General features: G+C 47.5%; 1 protein-coding gene across 7 annotated transcripts in view; it reads right to left on the reverse strand.

The window, feature by feature from the left end:
* Positions 1 to 542: 542 nt before the first annotated feature.
* The window catches only part of LOC124005511 (spectrin beta chain, non-erythrocytic 1-like), an 80,016-nt gene continuing 63,893 nt past the window's right edge, over positions 543 to 16,665 (reverse strand). For 3 of the 7 annotated variants that reach the window (XM_046314853.1, XM_046314851.1, XM_046314857.1), the window contains 18 exons: positions 16,055 to 16,318; positions 13,448 to 13,672; positions 13,086 to 13,175; positions 12,699 to 12,977; positions 12,138 to 12,268; positions 11,183 to 11,387; positions 10,529 to 10,774; positions 10,302 to 10,436; positions 9,866 to 10,110; positions 9,027 to 9,213; positions 8,829 to 8,913; positions 8,449 to 8,645; positions 7,183 to 8,246; positions 6,515 to 6,584; positions 6,092 to 6,375; positions 4,705 to 4,875; positions 4,576 to 4,618; positions 543 to 4,385 (listed from right to left, as the gene is read on the reverse strand). In XM_046314853.1, the coding sequence (XP_046170809.1) occupies positions 4,131 to 4,385; positions 4,576 to 4,618; positions 4,705 to 4,875; positions 6,092 to 6,375; positions 6,515 to 6,584; positions 7,183 to 8,246; positions 8,449 to 8,645; positions 8,829 to 8,913; positions 9,027 to 9,213; positions 9,866 to 10,110; positions 10,302 to 10,436; positions 10,529 to 10,774; positions 11,183 to 11,387; positions 12,138 to 12,268; positions 12,699 to 12,977; positions 13,086 to 13,175; positions 13,448 to 13,672; positions 16,055 to 16,318 (4,176 nt within the window). In that variant the 3' untranslated portion in view covers positions 543 to 4,130. The remainder of the gene's footprint in view (positions 4,386 to 4,575; positions 4,619 to 4,704; positions 4,876 to 6,091; positions 6,376 to 6,514; positions 6,585 to 7,182; positions 8,247 to 8,448; positions 8,646 to 8,828; positions 8,914 to 9,026; positions 9,214 to 9,865; positions 10,111 to 10,301; positions 10,437 to 10,528; positions 10,775 to 11,182; positions 11,388 to 12,137; positions 12,269 to 12,698; positions 12,978 to 13,085; positions 13,176 to 13,447; positions 13,673 to 16,054; positions 16,319 to 16,665) is intronic. The other 4 variants (XM_046314856.1, XM_046314855.1, XM_046314858.1 and 1 more) reach the window with 4 other exon arrangements.

Below are 16,665 nucleotides of genomic sequence, written 5' to 3' on the forward strand. Positions count from 1 at the left end.
TATCTACTCAGGGTGTAGGTGACAGTGACATTAACAGACAGAAAGTAGAAACAGGAAGTTGGGGCTCCAAGATTCTAGGTACATTGTTCAGCATGTCTGTAAACCATTATCCCAATTCATCAAAGCATTATTCATTCAATACATGTACAACTGTGTGAACAGATAAGATGTTTGAAGGTCTGTAGTTGTTAGCTTCAATAATGTTATGAGAACTTGCTGCTATTTTGTCCCCAACTGTAGCAGCAGTGATACATTCATGTATGGTTTTATGCATGAGCAGCGTTAATACTAAAACATGTTGTATCAAATACAGTAAATACAGGACATATTTCTTAAAATAAATTATGCAAAGAAGAGTGAATGTAACTGGAATTATTATTGGTCCAACATGGCCCTTTGGCCTGCATATATTTGAAGAGCCAATTGACAAGACAAATGGCATTGAACTTCACATGCAATCCAAATGAACACCACAGTGTTTTGTTTTTTTCAATATCACAATTTGTATTTATCAATTCAAAGAAACGACTGTACAGCGTCAATGGTTTTAAGTTGGATCTGTTTTATACATTATTATTCATTCATTCACCTTTTCCATGGAAGCAAGTGTGTCACCCCATTATTGTACAGTGATTGGCGGAATGAGACTCCAAAACATGCAGAGCAGTATCATAATAGGGACTATGTTATTCATGCAACTTCTTTATCCTGATATTGTGATGTTTTCTGTTGATGTCGTACCAATGAACCATTTCCCCCATGAATATTTACATTTGTTTAAAAACCTCCCTTTCACAGCAGAACAGAAAAAAATGTAATTATTTTTTTTACAGAAAATACTTTAAGCAATTACATTTTGTACAGGTCATCAAGCTGTTGAACTTTGCAAAACATCCATTCAGTAGTTCCCTAAAAACCAGTGGTGCTCTAGGGTCAAAGGTCAGGAAATGAATGGTAAGTGTTGAGCATTGACTTGTCCACAAACAGCAGTGGAACATCTTGGATGAAAACTGAAATGTAATTATTATTCCCTGAAATGAAACGTATTCCAGAAAATATGGATTTGAGTTTATAATGGCGTTAGACTATTGATTTGTAACCTTTGAGGTGGTAATGCTTTCATGAAGGAAGCACTCCAGGACTTAACACACATCACACACACCTGAAAAATCACGACTGCATGGCTAATACAGAGGCATTGTATCAATAATGTGGATTCCTTTCACAAGTCTCCCAATGACAACTGAATGCGTGTGTGTATATCAACTGTAGGTTATAAAATTGTGCTTTCTAGGTATTAACAACATTCCGCTGGGTTTGTCATTTGAAAGTCTATAAACTCAAATGACCCTCTGTGAAACAGAAAAGATAACATGGATCGGGCCTTGGCCAAGCCAACAGACTTGCTGGCCCACATTTGGAAAATGACCACTGGTCATTTAAACAGATAACTACTGAATGAAACCTTAGCAGGACTTAAATGGATGAAATATTGTATAGGCATGTTTGGTTGTTAGGACGTGATAGATTTGTGAAACTCGTACTTTCATGCACTGTGGCTGGAATTCCAGCTGTTAGTAATGTGTAACAAGCAAGACGAGCATGAAAAACTGCCATGTGAAATATCTCATATCATGGTTGAGCATGATACTCTCATACTTTTCCGGCTGGTGTACTTAATGTTCATTCATGAAGATAATTCAAAACTCATTCTCCAGTAAGCAAATAAAAACATTTCCCTCTTGGACCCTCAAGCTCCACTGCTCCTCAATAGCACTGTGCAATGGGGGAACGTTTAAGTGCAAGGGATAAGTTGCATAAATTCTCTATTCGCATTCCTGTCGACCTCCCTAAGCCACCATAATACTTTGACGGCATACAATCCATTTCGAGTGAGACTATGGCATACAAATAGGATATCTGTGACATCTGTACACAGATAAGAGTACAATGGTAAGCAGCATTTCCAAACATAGATACCACTCAGAGACATCCAAATTAGTGTTAAATCAGAACTAACACAATTACGTACATCAATTTGAAACCAATTCGTTTTTATTGAGCATATTGTTTTTGGAATGAGGCATCCTCCATATGAGCTGCCCAGGCAAGATAAGTCTACTCTAAACAATAGATAGTAGTGAATGCACAGTGAAACTCCTGAATGCAAGACTTCAGCAAACTAGCACTTTATCGCTAGTATCCTCCAACTACACTATGATAATTGTATGCCACTCGGTAAAGTATGTCATAACGAATCTAAGAACTCGCCATAGAATCTCACAGATGTCCACAGCGCCCTATCTGGCTGTGTCCTGTGTCATATATTGTACTGTATTTCACATTCCGTGTGATAGTTATGTTCATTCAAAAATAAGTTCTGCTGATCCTTGCCTTGTTGTGTCCAACATGCGTTATGGATTGCATTGATTTGGCATTCGCGCCTATATAGATGCATAAAATGTGTTTAAAAAAACAAGGTAGAAAAAGCTACTCGGGAAAGATTTCATGATATTTGCACTGTACTGTCGTCGTCGTCCCTCCTCACTTCTGTACAAATCTCTGATGTAAGGAACAGGCAAAGGATTTGTCCACTAGCTTCCATAATGTAAGACTTCCCGTTACCAGATATGGCTTTGCAGTGCTACGACAAAACAGATCATTTTATTGTATGATGCATGGAGAGGAACAAACGTGAACATCGTCGCTGATAGCTACATACTGTGAGAGGAACATATGATCGGACTGCTAGGCAAAGCCTATCAACAAGAGATGTATCTCAAAGCAAGACATGCTTTGTGTTGTTTCATTCATCCAGAAGATAGGAAGCTTTTGTTTACGTCCGTCTGACATCGACTTGCACTCCTGAGGCCTTGGAGTGACCAATCGGCACCGTGTCATTTCTGTGTGGCCCCTGATTCTTGCTGGGTCCTCATCAACTCCTGTGGTTAATTGTTAAGAAGCCTGGCCTGTGGAACGGCAGTGCCTGGAAGACTGAGGGAGAACCGAGGACGCAGATGTGAACAAAACAAACCTGAGCTATGAAAACCCTGGGAGTGGTGAGAAGCTGAACAGACACACACATCCGCACACACATGCTCAGACACACAACTTCATTTCTATTTTTTTGACTGTCTATAAAAAAGCATTGTGATATTTTCTGAATGGACAGAAATTATGTTGACTGGGTATGTGGAGTGTGGTTACCACCATCTGATGGTCTTTGAGAAGGAAGGAGGCTTGAGGTCTTGCCAGATGGCTTCCAGTCCTGTCCCTCTGATGCTGGGTGGCTATGGCTGCTGGGTCCCTGGGGGCCCCTCGGGGGTCCCAGATGAAGGCATAGATGAGTATGGCCGCGGGGGCCAGCCTCCAGGTAAAGGTTCCAGCTCATCCATCCAAAAGCCAGAACAAGCTCTGTGAAAGCTGATGTTCTCTGCCTCTTCTTTTTGTCCTCTGGCTCAATGTTGAGTTTGATGACATTATAGTTTTGTACTGAAGAAAATCCAAAAAGTGAGAAAAGCCCAGAAAAGAATGAAGGCAAAGTGAATGAGCAGAAATACAAAAAGGAAACAACATAACATAATTGTTCTCCAAAAAGAGGCCAGTTGTGAAAAACATTTAGGCATATTTCATTCTCTTTTGTTTGGGAGTATAAGATTGGATGTTCTAGACATACAATACATAAATAGACAGACAAGATTTACATACAGATCTCTTACAAAAAAATAAACTTAAAACGTTATGAGCTACTTCTTCATACCACCAGTGATAACAACCCTCTTGTTACATGTGCCCATCTCTCTCACACTGCTGCCCTGACGAGGAGCATCTGCTTTCTGCAGTGCACCAATGTCACCACCAGAGGGCAGAGGTGGAACAAGCCGGGCAATAAGTGTTAGTGCCCAGGACTGACACCCTCAGAGCAACAGAGATATAGAGAGGGGGCAACGATGAGGGACACACTGATATTCGTGCTTCAAATCCCTCATGTCAGTTCACCAGGGTGATGTTCCTGTCTTTTTTGACACTAAACAGAACTGAAGCAGGTGGACGAGGTGAAAAGGATGGGTCTTGACTGGGAGTCTTTTAAACCTCTCTCCCTTTCCCCCACCCAGCGCACAACATCAAACTCATTTCTTCTTGCTGGACTTTTCTGAACGCTTGGTGTCCGATTTGGTCTCACCCTTATCCGACCTCTCAGAGCGCTCGGCCCTCTCCGGCCTTTCCCCCCGGTCAGACTTGTTATCGGCCTTGCTGCCGTCGCGGCGCGTGCCCTCGTCCGTGGATGAGGTAGTAGGCTGGGGCTGACCCCATTTGGCAATCTCCTCATGCTCTGCGATGCTCTTGTTGATGTTGGTGGTCCAGGCCTTTAGATCATCCTGTGACTCGGAGAGAGAAAGGGGAGATGAGAGAGAGCATGGGACAGGACGAATGATAAAGAACGAGAAAGGAAAAGAGCGAGGGCGAGAGACAGAGAGAAAGTTATTTGGCACATGGACAAACAGTGCAGAATCACATCGCTATTATATGACTGTGTTTCCATGAAAGAGCAGTCAACTTTCGAACGCCTTTTACCTCGTCCTTTGCATGGAACAGAAATTCACTTCCGTCTTTCGTTCTGAAACAGAAGGACAGAGAAGTTGAGGGTAACACACAAAATGGTCATCTACACAACATGTCCCCGATTGAAGGCAGAGTACTAACTTAAGCGTAAAGACGTTTTTCTTCTTCTTGTATCCAAGGGTGACGTCGCAGTGGCAGTGGCCGAGGTTGAGCATGGGCTCGTTGTTGTAAGGTGTGGCGGTGTTCTTAGCGTCCTTATAGAAGCCTATCTCTCCTTTGTTCAGCACACAGTACAGGTTGACCCAGGATCTGCTGTAGTGGGGGGGGGGGGGAAACGGGGAGTGTTCAGCCAAAACCAACCACAGGCTTAATGCCACCTAACCTCACTCACCTGGGGGCGTTCAAGATGACTGGCCGCAGTGGGCCGAGGGAGAACACACTGCTGAACAAACAAATGAACCGCCGACCGTAGCGTGCAATAGGTGCATATACACGTGGCTTACCTTTGTGGCGAGGCAGGAAGAACAGCCAGCAGCAAGGAGCAACAGGAGAGAGAGAAAAACACAGAGACTCTGGTTAAATGACAGTATTGGTATTCGTGAACTTTCATCTATCCTCTTAAGACGATTGAGTGAAACACATTAAAAAAAGCTAGGCTTTACCTTGGCATGTACATAGCATTACATGTACATCGGAAACATTCATCCAATTGGTGAGTGAGCAGTGGGACTCATTTGTGGGATGAGTCTGTTGCGTTGCGTGTCAGCCATGGCCTCCATGGGGGGCAGTGCGGCAGCGAGAGGCGGACGGTTCAGTCTCCGGGGGCCAGAGACCCATGGTAGGCCACCAAGCATGACCGACTGAACGAAACGTCTCTCGGGGAGGAAGCGGAGTGATGTGTGGCCACTGCAGGGACCTGTGCGGGTAGCCTGGCTATGGCTGCATATCGTACTGGCTATGGGCCAGGCCAGAACCAGCACCAGGTTCGACCTAAGGCTCAGCAACAACATCCATCAACCGGACTGCTCTCCGTCAGGGCCAGTGTTGGTTTAGGCACCATGCATGTTGCAAGCAGTGGAATGGCTGGTGGCTATCTCTTGGCTGAACTCTCATTCTGATACACTTCTGATCAGAGGCGAAACAGAGATCTGAAGTTTCAATAAAATGCTAGAAGAGCATATGTTAGAGCAAATGGCTATTTTCAAATAGGATGCTAGAACATATGTCAACCCAGAATTCTATTTTCAATAGGTTACAAGAGCATATGTCAACTCGGGTCGTTAAGCTCCAATAGGAATGTCTGAACATTCAGTATGTCAGACCAGTGCTAAAGCTCCAATAGGTTGAGCATATGTCGACCGAGACCTAAGGCACCAATCAGATGCTGGAACATATGTTAATGCCAGTGACATGCACCAATTGAACATTTCGTAGGTAAAGTCAGTTGTTTTGTTAGCTTAGCATGCTCATAAGATCATGCCTGTTTGTAATATCAACATACTCCCCCGCTATGAACCTGGATGCCCACCTGTTAGAGCTCTTCCTCATGGTCTCGATGTCCAGCTTGCGGAAGAGGAAGCCCTCGTGGTGGGCAGTGTGGCTGGGCGGCTGGAGGACTGAGGGGCTCACACTCTGGGCCATCCCTGGCTCTGGCGCTGAGCGTGACCGCCGGGTGGTGGCCTCTCCTGCAGAGTGGTCCTTGGGCCTGGGTCTCCGCCGGGGCTTGGGGCGGTCCCGTGCTCGCGGCCGGTCTGGACGTCCGGAAGACTTCTCTGGCACGCCGTTCGGCACTTTAGGGACCTCCCCTCGGGCCTGAGGAGAGAAGAGAGAGGGCAGAGTTCAGACTGTAAATACAACGTGTAGCCGGTAAACACCCTCTTTAATAGCATTTATGTATAGATAACTCTATCTGTGTAATAAAGGCGGCAAACCTGGTGAACAGAAGACTCACCGTTGCTGCCTCTCTGTCTTTTAGCTGCTCCACTATGTCAAACAAGGTCTGGCCGCCTGACCTTTTCTCCCTGTAATCAACCAAGATAAAAAGTGATACACCTTTCTGAAAACAGTGTCGTGGAAATTCTAACCAAAAGGAGAGAGACTATAGATTCTTCAAACAACTTTATTATAAGATTTGCAAATCTGTAGAAGTTAGCATCTCCTCAACAGTGCAGAGTTAAGAGCCCAACGAACAGAGTTGGCTCTCCGCTTTTATAGAAAGTACAACCTCTTTGTCTTCGTGGCAAAGAGCAGGTGTGTGAGATCTTGATGGGAACATAGTGTACAAACACGTGATAACGGCAGTTTTGTTACAATCTAACTGCTGCCGCTCAAGCTAGCTTCTGGTCTCTTCATATCTCCACACAGCTGTGCCCTTGAAAGATCCCAAAAGAACAGGATGGACTCAAACTGTGGTCACTCTCATATATGGCCCTTTGTCTTCGCCCACGTGACCAAGTTACACAAAGACAAGAGTGGAAGAACACTAGCTTCTTCTTAAATGAGAGAAATAGGCCGTGGAAAAATACAGGTTTAAGACTTTTTCAGTGCATATGCATAACAGTTTGTAATTTTCCCACCATAACAGCACTTAACGACTCCAAGGAGCAATGTAGTACTCACGTAGAACGTCTGTCTGACTGCTCCTTGGCTGTGTCGTGTTCACTGGACTCTTGTCTCTCCGTCCGGTGGCGGTCTTTCCTCCGGCCTTCGTGTCCGTGGCCTTCCTGCTCGCTGGACGTCTGCCTCTCCAGCTTCCTCTCTTTGCGCTCGGCCCGTTCCCGCCACACCTCCTGGGGCAGCTCATCCCGCCGTGCCTGAATCATCAGCACCTCACTAGAGTGCTGGCGCTCCAGCCTGGCTTCCCTGTGACTGTCCCTACTGTCCCTACTGTCTCTGTCCCTGTCTCTCTGCTGGGGCTCCGACCGGCTGCTCCCCGCCCGGTGGTCTCTGCTGCTGGGCTCACTGTTCAACCTCTCCCTGCCCATCCCCTCCCTCCCCATCTCCTGGAGCACCACCTCGGCCATCACCGGCATCACCGGCGCTGGCTCTATTAACAAAATATCTCTCTCCCTCTCTCTCTGCTCCCTCTCTCTCACCTCCTTCTCTCTCACCTTCTCCAGCCTACAGGCCACCAGCATGGGCGTCACCATGTCGTCCATGTGTTTGATCTTAGGCTGCCGGAGGTACTGTGAGGCTTTCACCTCCACTGCCGTGGCTGCACCAGTCACCAAGCTTGCAGCTATCCCTTTGGCCTCGACCGCGGGGGTGACCAATTCTACTGCCAACCCTCTGGCTTCCGAGGCGGCAGTCCCCAACCCTGCTGCCACCCCTCTGGCCTCCATGGCGGTTGTTCCCAGGCCAGCTGCCACCCCCACTACACCTCCAACCACTCCCCCCATCACGGGCATGGCCCAGGCCTCCAGGCTGCTGCGGTAGCCACTGGAGCCGTTCATGATGGGGGTGTAGTTGGCCACGGTGGATCCCAAGCGGCGGGCCACGGAGGAGGGCAAGGGTTCCTGGGAGGGCCTTTCAGCTCTGTGCTCGGCCTGCTCGTAAATGATCCGTCTCATCAGTGGGGAGCCCTGGCTCCGGGCAGGGGACGTCTCCTGGGGGTCCAGGAACACCTTTCGACCCAGCAGGGGGGTGGGAGGGAGCTTACTTTGCTCTGCTTTCATCTTCTCCACCTGGAACCAAATCGAGGTTAACTAAACAGCAGCACTTCATAGTAGAATCTCCTCCTCCACAACAAAATTAAGCATACCGTAAACATGAAGCCAATTGACAAATCAATTCAAACAAGCTGTGCTCTACAACGTCTTGTATGCAACCAGAAGAAAGATGGCATCAGCTAAGGGGAGTGTTAGTAAGCTAGGGATAGTGACGGACCGTGGTGAGGCGTCGTAGTGAGCTGAAGCGCTCCTCCCAGGTGGCGGCGGCCTTGCGGAAGGCCTCGTGGCGGCGGATGAGTTGCTCCACCTCGTCCACACTGGCACCCAGCTCCTTGCTATTGATGAAGGGCTCCTGGGCCGTGAGCCAGGCCTCGGCCACCACCGCTTCCTGGGCAAACTGGTGCACCTCCAGCACTGAGGCAGAGGAGAAAGAGGAACTCAGTGTCTGAGAATTGGAATCACATCCCTCACACTGTTGCTCAGTTGTAGCTTACTGTGGTTCCAAATTATGGAATGGCTTGGGATAATATCAAACAGAGACTTGAGGTGCCAGGTACTAGAGTAAGTTACATTCAAGTAAAATCAGGGGGGACTCACTGTGCTGCAGGACCTCCCAGTGTTTGTCCCATTTCTCAGACAGCTCGTACTGCTTGGCCACCACCTTATCCAGCTTCTCCTTGATCTAAAAATACATTTCCATTGAGCTTCATCCAAACTAGTGACTGTAAATGTAATCTAAACTACAGTACCATCCTCTATGTTCTATGGCAAGAACCCTGTCAACAGTGCTGTTACCTCCTCAGCAGCAGGGTTGCGCGCGGCCAGCAGCGTCTTGCCCATCTCGATGCACTGCAGCACACTCTTACTGCGCGCCTCCACCTCGCTCTTCAAGCTCTGGTGGTAGTTCATCAGTACCTCCACTGAGGACACATCCCTGAAAGGACCAGAGAGTCCAGAGCCCGTTATATCGCTGTGGGGAATGCTGACAGTGAGGGAGAAGAGAACAGGGTTACACACCCCGGAAGACAAGGGCCAGGTCAGCCTCATATACACCACCAGGCAGCCATTTTGAAAATAACACTGTTTATTGCTATATTAAAACATGCTTACAGTGCATTGCTTGAAATGTGTTCATTATAATTGTTGCTCTCTGTGTGGTCTGTGCTCTCTCTGCATCTGTCTGTGCAGCTCTCCATATTTGGCATTTTCGTAACGTAAATAAATTCCCTTATTTACTTATATTACGATAATGCCACAAAATCAAAACAGGCCCCTGAACTTGCAGATCAATCACATCTGATAGATGGACAGGTGAATGAGATGGAGCAGTATGATATACAAACTGTAAATATAGATAAGGCCGTACACACTTAAACATTAAATTAACGGACGCCCCCTTCACATTTAAAAAATACAATCTTCCAGGAAAGAGATACACAACTTCCTTTTGGATTATAGCTGAACTATGCGTCTTTCAGCCTATCCTAGGTCGCTAGGTGTTGAACTAACATTGCTGGGCCTATAGTATTTTAACAAAAAAGGTTTACTTTTTTCCCTCTTGCTCACCTCACTTTCATAAAATGTGTATGGCCTAAACCATAAAAATACAATTGTAACCATGTCCACTCATATACCTTGGATTGTCCCCTGTGCCGATCTGAGAGATGATGCTGTCCATCCACATGATCTGGTCTCGCACCACCCCGAAGAACCGCAGCTTGTCTGTTGCCGTGGTGATCTGCACTCGGCACTCCTCACAGGACGTCAAGAGCTCCTTCCAGCAATGCATCACTTCCTGTTCCCGGCCGGCAATCGCCTCAGCCTTCTGCCCGGCGTAGATGGTCCGGAGCTGACCCGCACTCTCCTGGAGCTGCCTCACCTGGACACAGATAGACAGGGACGGTTGATAAATGACATAGGAATAACTAAAAGTACTGCGGAAAAGTACTTACTGAACAGGTACGAGAGAAACTTCACGTGAAGTATTACCACATTGACCTCTTGTATTGTTCTGTCTTCCTTTTTAGTCTCATGTGCTAATAAAATAAAGTGATAGTGGGGGGGGCTCACCTGAGTTACGAGCAGCTGGATGTCGTGCTCGAAGCTGTGCATGAGCCTCTGCAGGGTGCTGGTGTTGGCGGTGCCACCCTGGCGCGCCCGCACCTCGGGCAGCCTCCGCTGCTTATCATCGATTTGGGCCAAGATCTGCAACACAAGGAGATAACAGACAATCAGAGACACATCAAAACACGACACAGGCCTATATCCCGTAGCACTTCTTATGGTTTAAACGCTACCTCGCGGCAGTCGGTGAAGAACTTGTGGAGCTGGTGCGAGGCGGCCAGCATCTGTGCCCGGGTCTCCATGAGCTCCAGGAGGTCGGCCCAGGCCTCGTTCACACCGTCCTTCCACTCAGCGATAGTGGCAGCCTCGGCGTGGCCGTAGTCGATCAGCTCATCCACCATCTGGTTAACCGCCGTCACACGCTCCTGACCCAGACTGCCCGTCTCCGACGCAAACTCTGTAAACTTCTCCTGCAGGATCTGAATGGAGGAGAGAGGAGGAGGAGAGAGGAGGAGAGGGATGATCAATATCTAGTTAGCCAAGCTAAGCACTGTTGCTAAAGCAGTAATAGGCTACTTATCAAAACAAATTGCGTTGAAATACATACTACTTCCTTACTAAGCAATAATACAGTGTACTGCATGCCTTTCTTTGAGCCATTCAACAGGTTTTAGACAAACACTATATGCCATTTTGCAGACACTTTTATCCAAAGCGACTTATCAGTCATGATCAAATACATTTATGTATGGGTGGTCCCAGGAATCAAACCCACTATCCTGGCATAGCAAGTGCCATGCTCTACCAATTGAGCTACAGAGGACCACCAGCCCTATCATATTGTTGAAGCCGTAGTCCATTCAGGCTCTCAGAGTGGTCCCACTGACCGTGACGTGTTCAAAGTCCTGTCCCAGTTCTGGCGAGCTGGCCACCACCTCCCTCTCAGCGATCCACTGCTCCAGCTCATCCACCTCATGGTTGAGCTGGTAGAGCCAGTACTGCTGCTCCAGACGAGACTTCCTCTCCTCCACCAGGTCCTTCAGAGACACGTACAGCCGGTCCATCTGAGACTGACACTTACTGATCTGCTCACTGAGACACACGCACAAACACGGACAGACACATACATACACACGCGGGCAGGTAGGCACGCAGACACACACACACACACACACCAGAGACGGGGTTTGAGACACGTAGTAAACACAGGGTGAAATTGCGGGGGAATGTGTGGGAGTGAAACACATTTAGACATGAAAAACCACGAGCTGGTTTTACGGTGTTGAGTTCGCAGGAGGAGTAAATGTGAGGAGAAGACTTGCAAAGCAAACGGAACAACATGAGACAACCATGGGCAACCCCTAAAAACATCCATACCCTACTAGTGCAGAGACGCCGGCGTCGGCTAACAGCTAAGATGACAGAGCCGTTAGCGTTAGCTCTGACACCAGAGACAGAGTAGCATTACGGACCCAGTGCTGACCCTGCTGTCACCATGACTCACTCTGCTGCCATAAACAGAGCAACAGGAGTCCATGACCGGCAAACTTTACTGTACTGTACTACCTTCTCTACAGGGGTTATGTCGTTCAGGCCATTTACTACCGGATTACTCCTCAGCACCCAGAAGACAAAGACTGGAGAGGCCCTTGATCTTCTTCAATCAAGTCACAAACTGAGATCCTTGGTTCTCATATAGGGGATTTCCTTTGAGCTGTTAAGGCAGTATATTAAATGGGTAGTTCATGGCACACTCCCTTTAGAGCTGCTATAACCAACTTTTGATCCCACGAAAGCCTTGGTAATAGCGTGGTGACAGGTTTGTGGGGCACCAACACTGACCTGTCTGGATGTCCCATCTCCAGTAGCTGTCTGCACTGCTGGGAGAGAAGGCCTATCGTCTCAGCGTAGTCCTCTATCGTCTGCTCCAGTACCAGGTGCTTCTTCAGTAGCTGCAGTGTGCTGGGCTCATCCTGAGAGGGAGGCCACAACACACTTACAGTCCATTCTCACAAACCTTGGCATGCTAACGATTCAAGTGCCTGCAATGTTCATCACAGGACGTTGTGGCACCTTAATTGGGGAGGATGGCCTCGTGGTAACGGCTGGAGCGGAATCAGTGGAATGGTATCAAACACGTGGTTTCCATGGTTTCCATGTGTTTGATGCCACTCCATTTACTCTGTTCCGGCCATTATTATGAGCCGTCCTCCCCTCAGCAGCCTCCACTTGTGTTCAAATACAGTTGCTGATATCTGGAGGGACACAATCACATTGCATTACACCTATGCAGATACAACCTTTTCCTCTTCCAAAAAGCCAATCATCTCGTACTTCAAAATGGTAACTGGGCAGATTAAGTACATCAGCGCCTGGTGATTGGCTCCTAGTCTCCTAGCCTACCTTGCCCTTTTCCTCGTTCATCATGTGCAGCTCCTGTTCGCTGAGCCAGGCCTCCACCTCGGCCGTGTCAAAGTAGTACTGCTGAGCCTGGTACATGGCATCTAGCACCAGCTGTCTTCTCTCTGTCTCAGCCCACAGCAGACCCCACAGCCCGCTGAGCTGCTCCAAGCCCGCCCGCACACAGTCAGCCTCGGGGCTGCGGATGGAGGCGATGACATTAGCTCGTTCCAGGACGTCCTCCACCCTCGCCCGATGGCCCTGCAGCTCCCTCTGCAGAGTCTGGGGGGGGACGGGACGGGACAGAAAGACGATGTCCAGTTAGATATGTTACAGTATGATAGACATGTACTGTAACGGTGTGGTTAGCCTCAGCTCGCTGCCACTCACCTGGTTTTTCTTCATGAGGCGCTGCACAGCCTGGAGACTGGAGCCGTGCTCCTGAGACGTGGCGGCAGGCAGCCGCTCCTGCACCCACAGCTGCAAACACATCACAAGTGAAACTAGCAAAGGAGCACTTGCGAACACTGGTAACTTTGATGGTAATCACCAGCATGGCACTGCATCAGTTTAGTGTTACATAACATCTTTTATCAAGAGAACACCTTTCACAAACAAAAAAGGGGGTTAGTCACCAACTTAAGCAACACTTTTACCCGATGACACTTGTAAGTCACATGTCTCTAAGTGTCTGTAAGTGTGCGTGGTCTGTGTGTGGGTATAATCGGAGAAGGATCAGGACGGCCACTCACTATCTCGTCCTCCAGGTCCCGGCCCACTTGGTGAACCTCCTTGGAGGCCAGAAGGATGCGCCGGCGCTCCTTGAGCGGCTCGATGAGGCGGACGATGCGCGTCTCCACGGCGGCCTGGCGCTCGCCAACCGTCTCCATGACCTGGCCCTGCTGGGGGATGGAGGCCGCCGCCACCTGCAGCTCCCCCACCTCCTTATACCACTCCTCCATCTGACACTCCATCGTCTGGAGAGGGGGAGCGAGGGAATGGACAGGGAGTGAGAGAGGAGATAGAATGGAAGCAAAGGGGGATGGAATTGAAGCGTTTGAGGAGGGGTGAGTGAAGGGAGGAGGGAGAGAGGGATGACGGAGAGGTTAGGAACTAAAGAGAGGGAGGAAGTCCCCGGGACAGCGAGAGGCCTGGCGAATATGGAGAGGATACATCGGTCCCTGTATCAATCACCTCTCACCAAAATATCCTGGTAACATCCAACTCGGGAGTCGGCCACCTAGGAAATCCACGGCTTTCCTAGGTGTACATGATAAGTTGCTCTGTCTGTCAGTCTGTCATAACAATGTATGAGAAGTGTTTGGATGATAGCTGTTAGATCTACCGCAATTGACTACAAAGCAATTACTCCTCCAGAGTGGCCATATAGCTGTTAGGTCATTCAGAGGGGAATGGTGATTCTCACTAAGGCGGTGACACTCATTTTGGGACAGAAACATCAGGTTAATATCACCAGGAAGGTGGAGTTGTGTCAATAACTCATTTGAAAAGTGGGCCAGATGCCAAGAGCTGCTGTATGAGTGCCATGGTAAAGTGAATTAGAGTAGGAGGCAGAATGAGGCCGATCGATCTCATACGAATTCACATGACGATTTGACTTCTTAGGAATTGGGAGGAAAAGTGCCTTCGGGACGGCTGCCTCGGTACCTTCTATCTGGTTAAATGAATCCCTTGACACTCTCAGAGACACATATCAGAGACTAGCACGGGAATAAGCACACTCTCGATTGGCTTATACACAAAATGTTACCCCACACGTATGCATTGAATCACCACTTTAGAGAAATAAATAAAACATGGGAATTGAACATTATTTCTAACTTTGACAGAAATGGTCCTTGAATTGGCAGGCAGGACAATTTCGCACAGTCGAGTGGAGATTTCCATACATTTCCATGTGAAGCGAAAGGTTCGAGTTTCAAGGATGAGACAGCGATTCTGCTCACACCATAGATCACAGGAGGAGCAGCAGGACAGGATGAGGTAGTGGATGGAGGGAAGCGGGAAGAAAGATGGAAAAAAGATCAAAACTATAGTACGAAAGGGATAAAGAAAGAAATTAGGAGAGAAAGAAGGAAAAGACAGGTAGAGACAGGTTAAAGAAAGGAAAGAAAGGACATTCAAAGGAAAGAAAAAAATAGGAAAGGAAAATAAATCAAAGGAAAGGAAATGAAATTAAAGGAAATGAAATTAAAGGAAAGGAAGATCAGAGTACCCATGAGAGAAATGAACTGAAGTGAAAAGGGTACTGTACCCCTGGATGGAGGTTGGGTGATGGAGCGTACTGTACACAAAGCACAATGGCAGGCTGAAAAGGAACTGCAAGCAGCCCTTAGCAGCAGCATGCTGTTGGAGAGGAGAATGAGAGACGCATGATGAAATGATAAGCTGTGGGATGGATCCAGTAGTAGTGACTGAACAGGGGTAGAGCATCCTGAACAGGAAAAAACATGAACCTCTTCCTACTCTATCGGTTGTTGGCTAGCATCAACATTAGTGTTTGTTAACATGTAGCATTTGGCTACATTTGGTCTAAAAGTAATTGTCCAGTGAAAATCTCACTTTTAACAGTTCATATTCTGTTAACTCATACCCAGATAATGTTTTTGACTCCTCCTATACTCATATTTGTGGCCAAAGAATAAAATAACGTATCTAAAAACACCTTTTTAAAAACCCACCTCAAGCTTGTATCCCAAACAGACTGTTTATAAAATGCTTGCTATTTCCTGAGGAGGATGAGCTGGCCAATCAGTGGTCTACTAGCATGAATATTTTTTTAGGACCGGTATACGCCCCTCACCCTTCTGTTGTTGGGGTTCACCCACACTATTCCGACACGGAAAATATGCGTTTTAACATACACAATTATTTAACTCATATTGTAATTAATTATAGGTCATATATTTCATAGAAGTCTGGAAACACTGGACAGTTACTTTAACCCACTATGTATTGTAGAGCCATGCTTTGGGTGGAATGGTCGGACTCTCCAATGACAGCACATTGGAGTGCAGGCCAAGCTCACTGGTGACGCGTTGAGTGCCAATTGCTCTTGTTAAACAAAAGCCTATGGCAGCCTGGCTCATTTAAGGCACGTAAATGATGAGAAAACAGCAAGGCATTCAGAGAAAATGGATGATAAAGGATTAGTAATTCACACAGAACAACCCTAGGTTTTTATATATAGAGATACACTGCGATATTCAACAGCTTAAACCTAACTAAGATACCACAGCAACACCATACCCAACGATATTTCCCAACTATTCTAAACTGATCACAAAAAAAACAAAAACTGTAACAGTAGTTGGATCATATAATGAAGAGGAAGAGACCTGGAGCTTCTTGAGCTGCTTGTTGACGCTGGTCAGGTCCTGACCCTGGTCCACGTAGCACAGTTGTCCCTCCAGCTGGTGCAGCCGATGGTCCAGGCTGGCGTAGCTCTGCACCAGCAGATCGGCCCGGTTGGCTTCAAACAGCTGGCGGGCCTTGGCCTGGGTGGTGCTCTCCAGGTCCTGCCAACACTCCCGGATCTCCCCCAGCTTCCTCCGCACCACCGGGCTCAGCTCGGGCTTCTCCTGGATCAACTGCTGGCCCTCCTGGAGGATGGAGAGGGAGGGTAGTGGGAGGTGGAGAGGGCAGGTGGAGGATAGGAAGAAGACGTTGAGAGAGAGAAGTAGAATGGGGGGTTGAAGGTTAGGGTAAGGGAGAGGGAACATGAGGAGGGGAGCAGAGAGATAAAGGGAGATAGAGTGATTAGACATTGATGAGTGGAATTATAATAACTTGAAAATAAAGTCATATTTATATCACTTATGGAACATGGGGTCATAAACAATCTACTGCCACAAATATTGGATTTTTACCATTGAAATCATTTTGTAAATAGTTCATAGCCAGCAACAATTAGTGATTACCATGTTGGCAGTTTACCATATCGGAACAT

This window comes from Oncorhynchus gorbuscha, linkage group LG19 (assembly GCF_021184085.1).
Source record: "Oncorhynchus gorbuscha isolate QuinsamMale2020 ecotype Even-year linkage group LG19, OgorEven_v1.0, whole genome shotgun sequence".
Taxonomy (NCBI): Eukaryota; Metazoa; Chordata; class Actinopteri; order Salmoniformes; family Salmonidae; genus Oncorhynchus; species Oncorhynchus gorbuscha.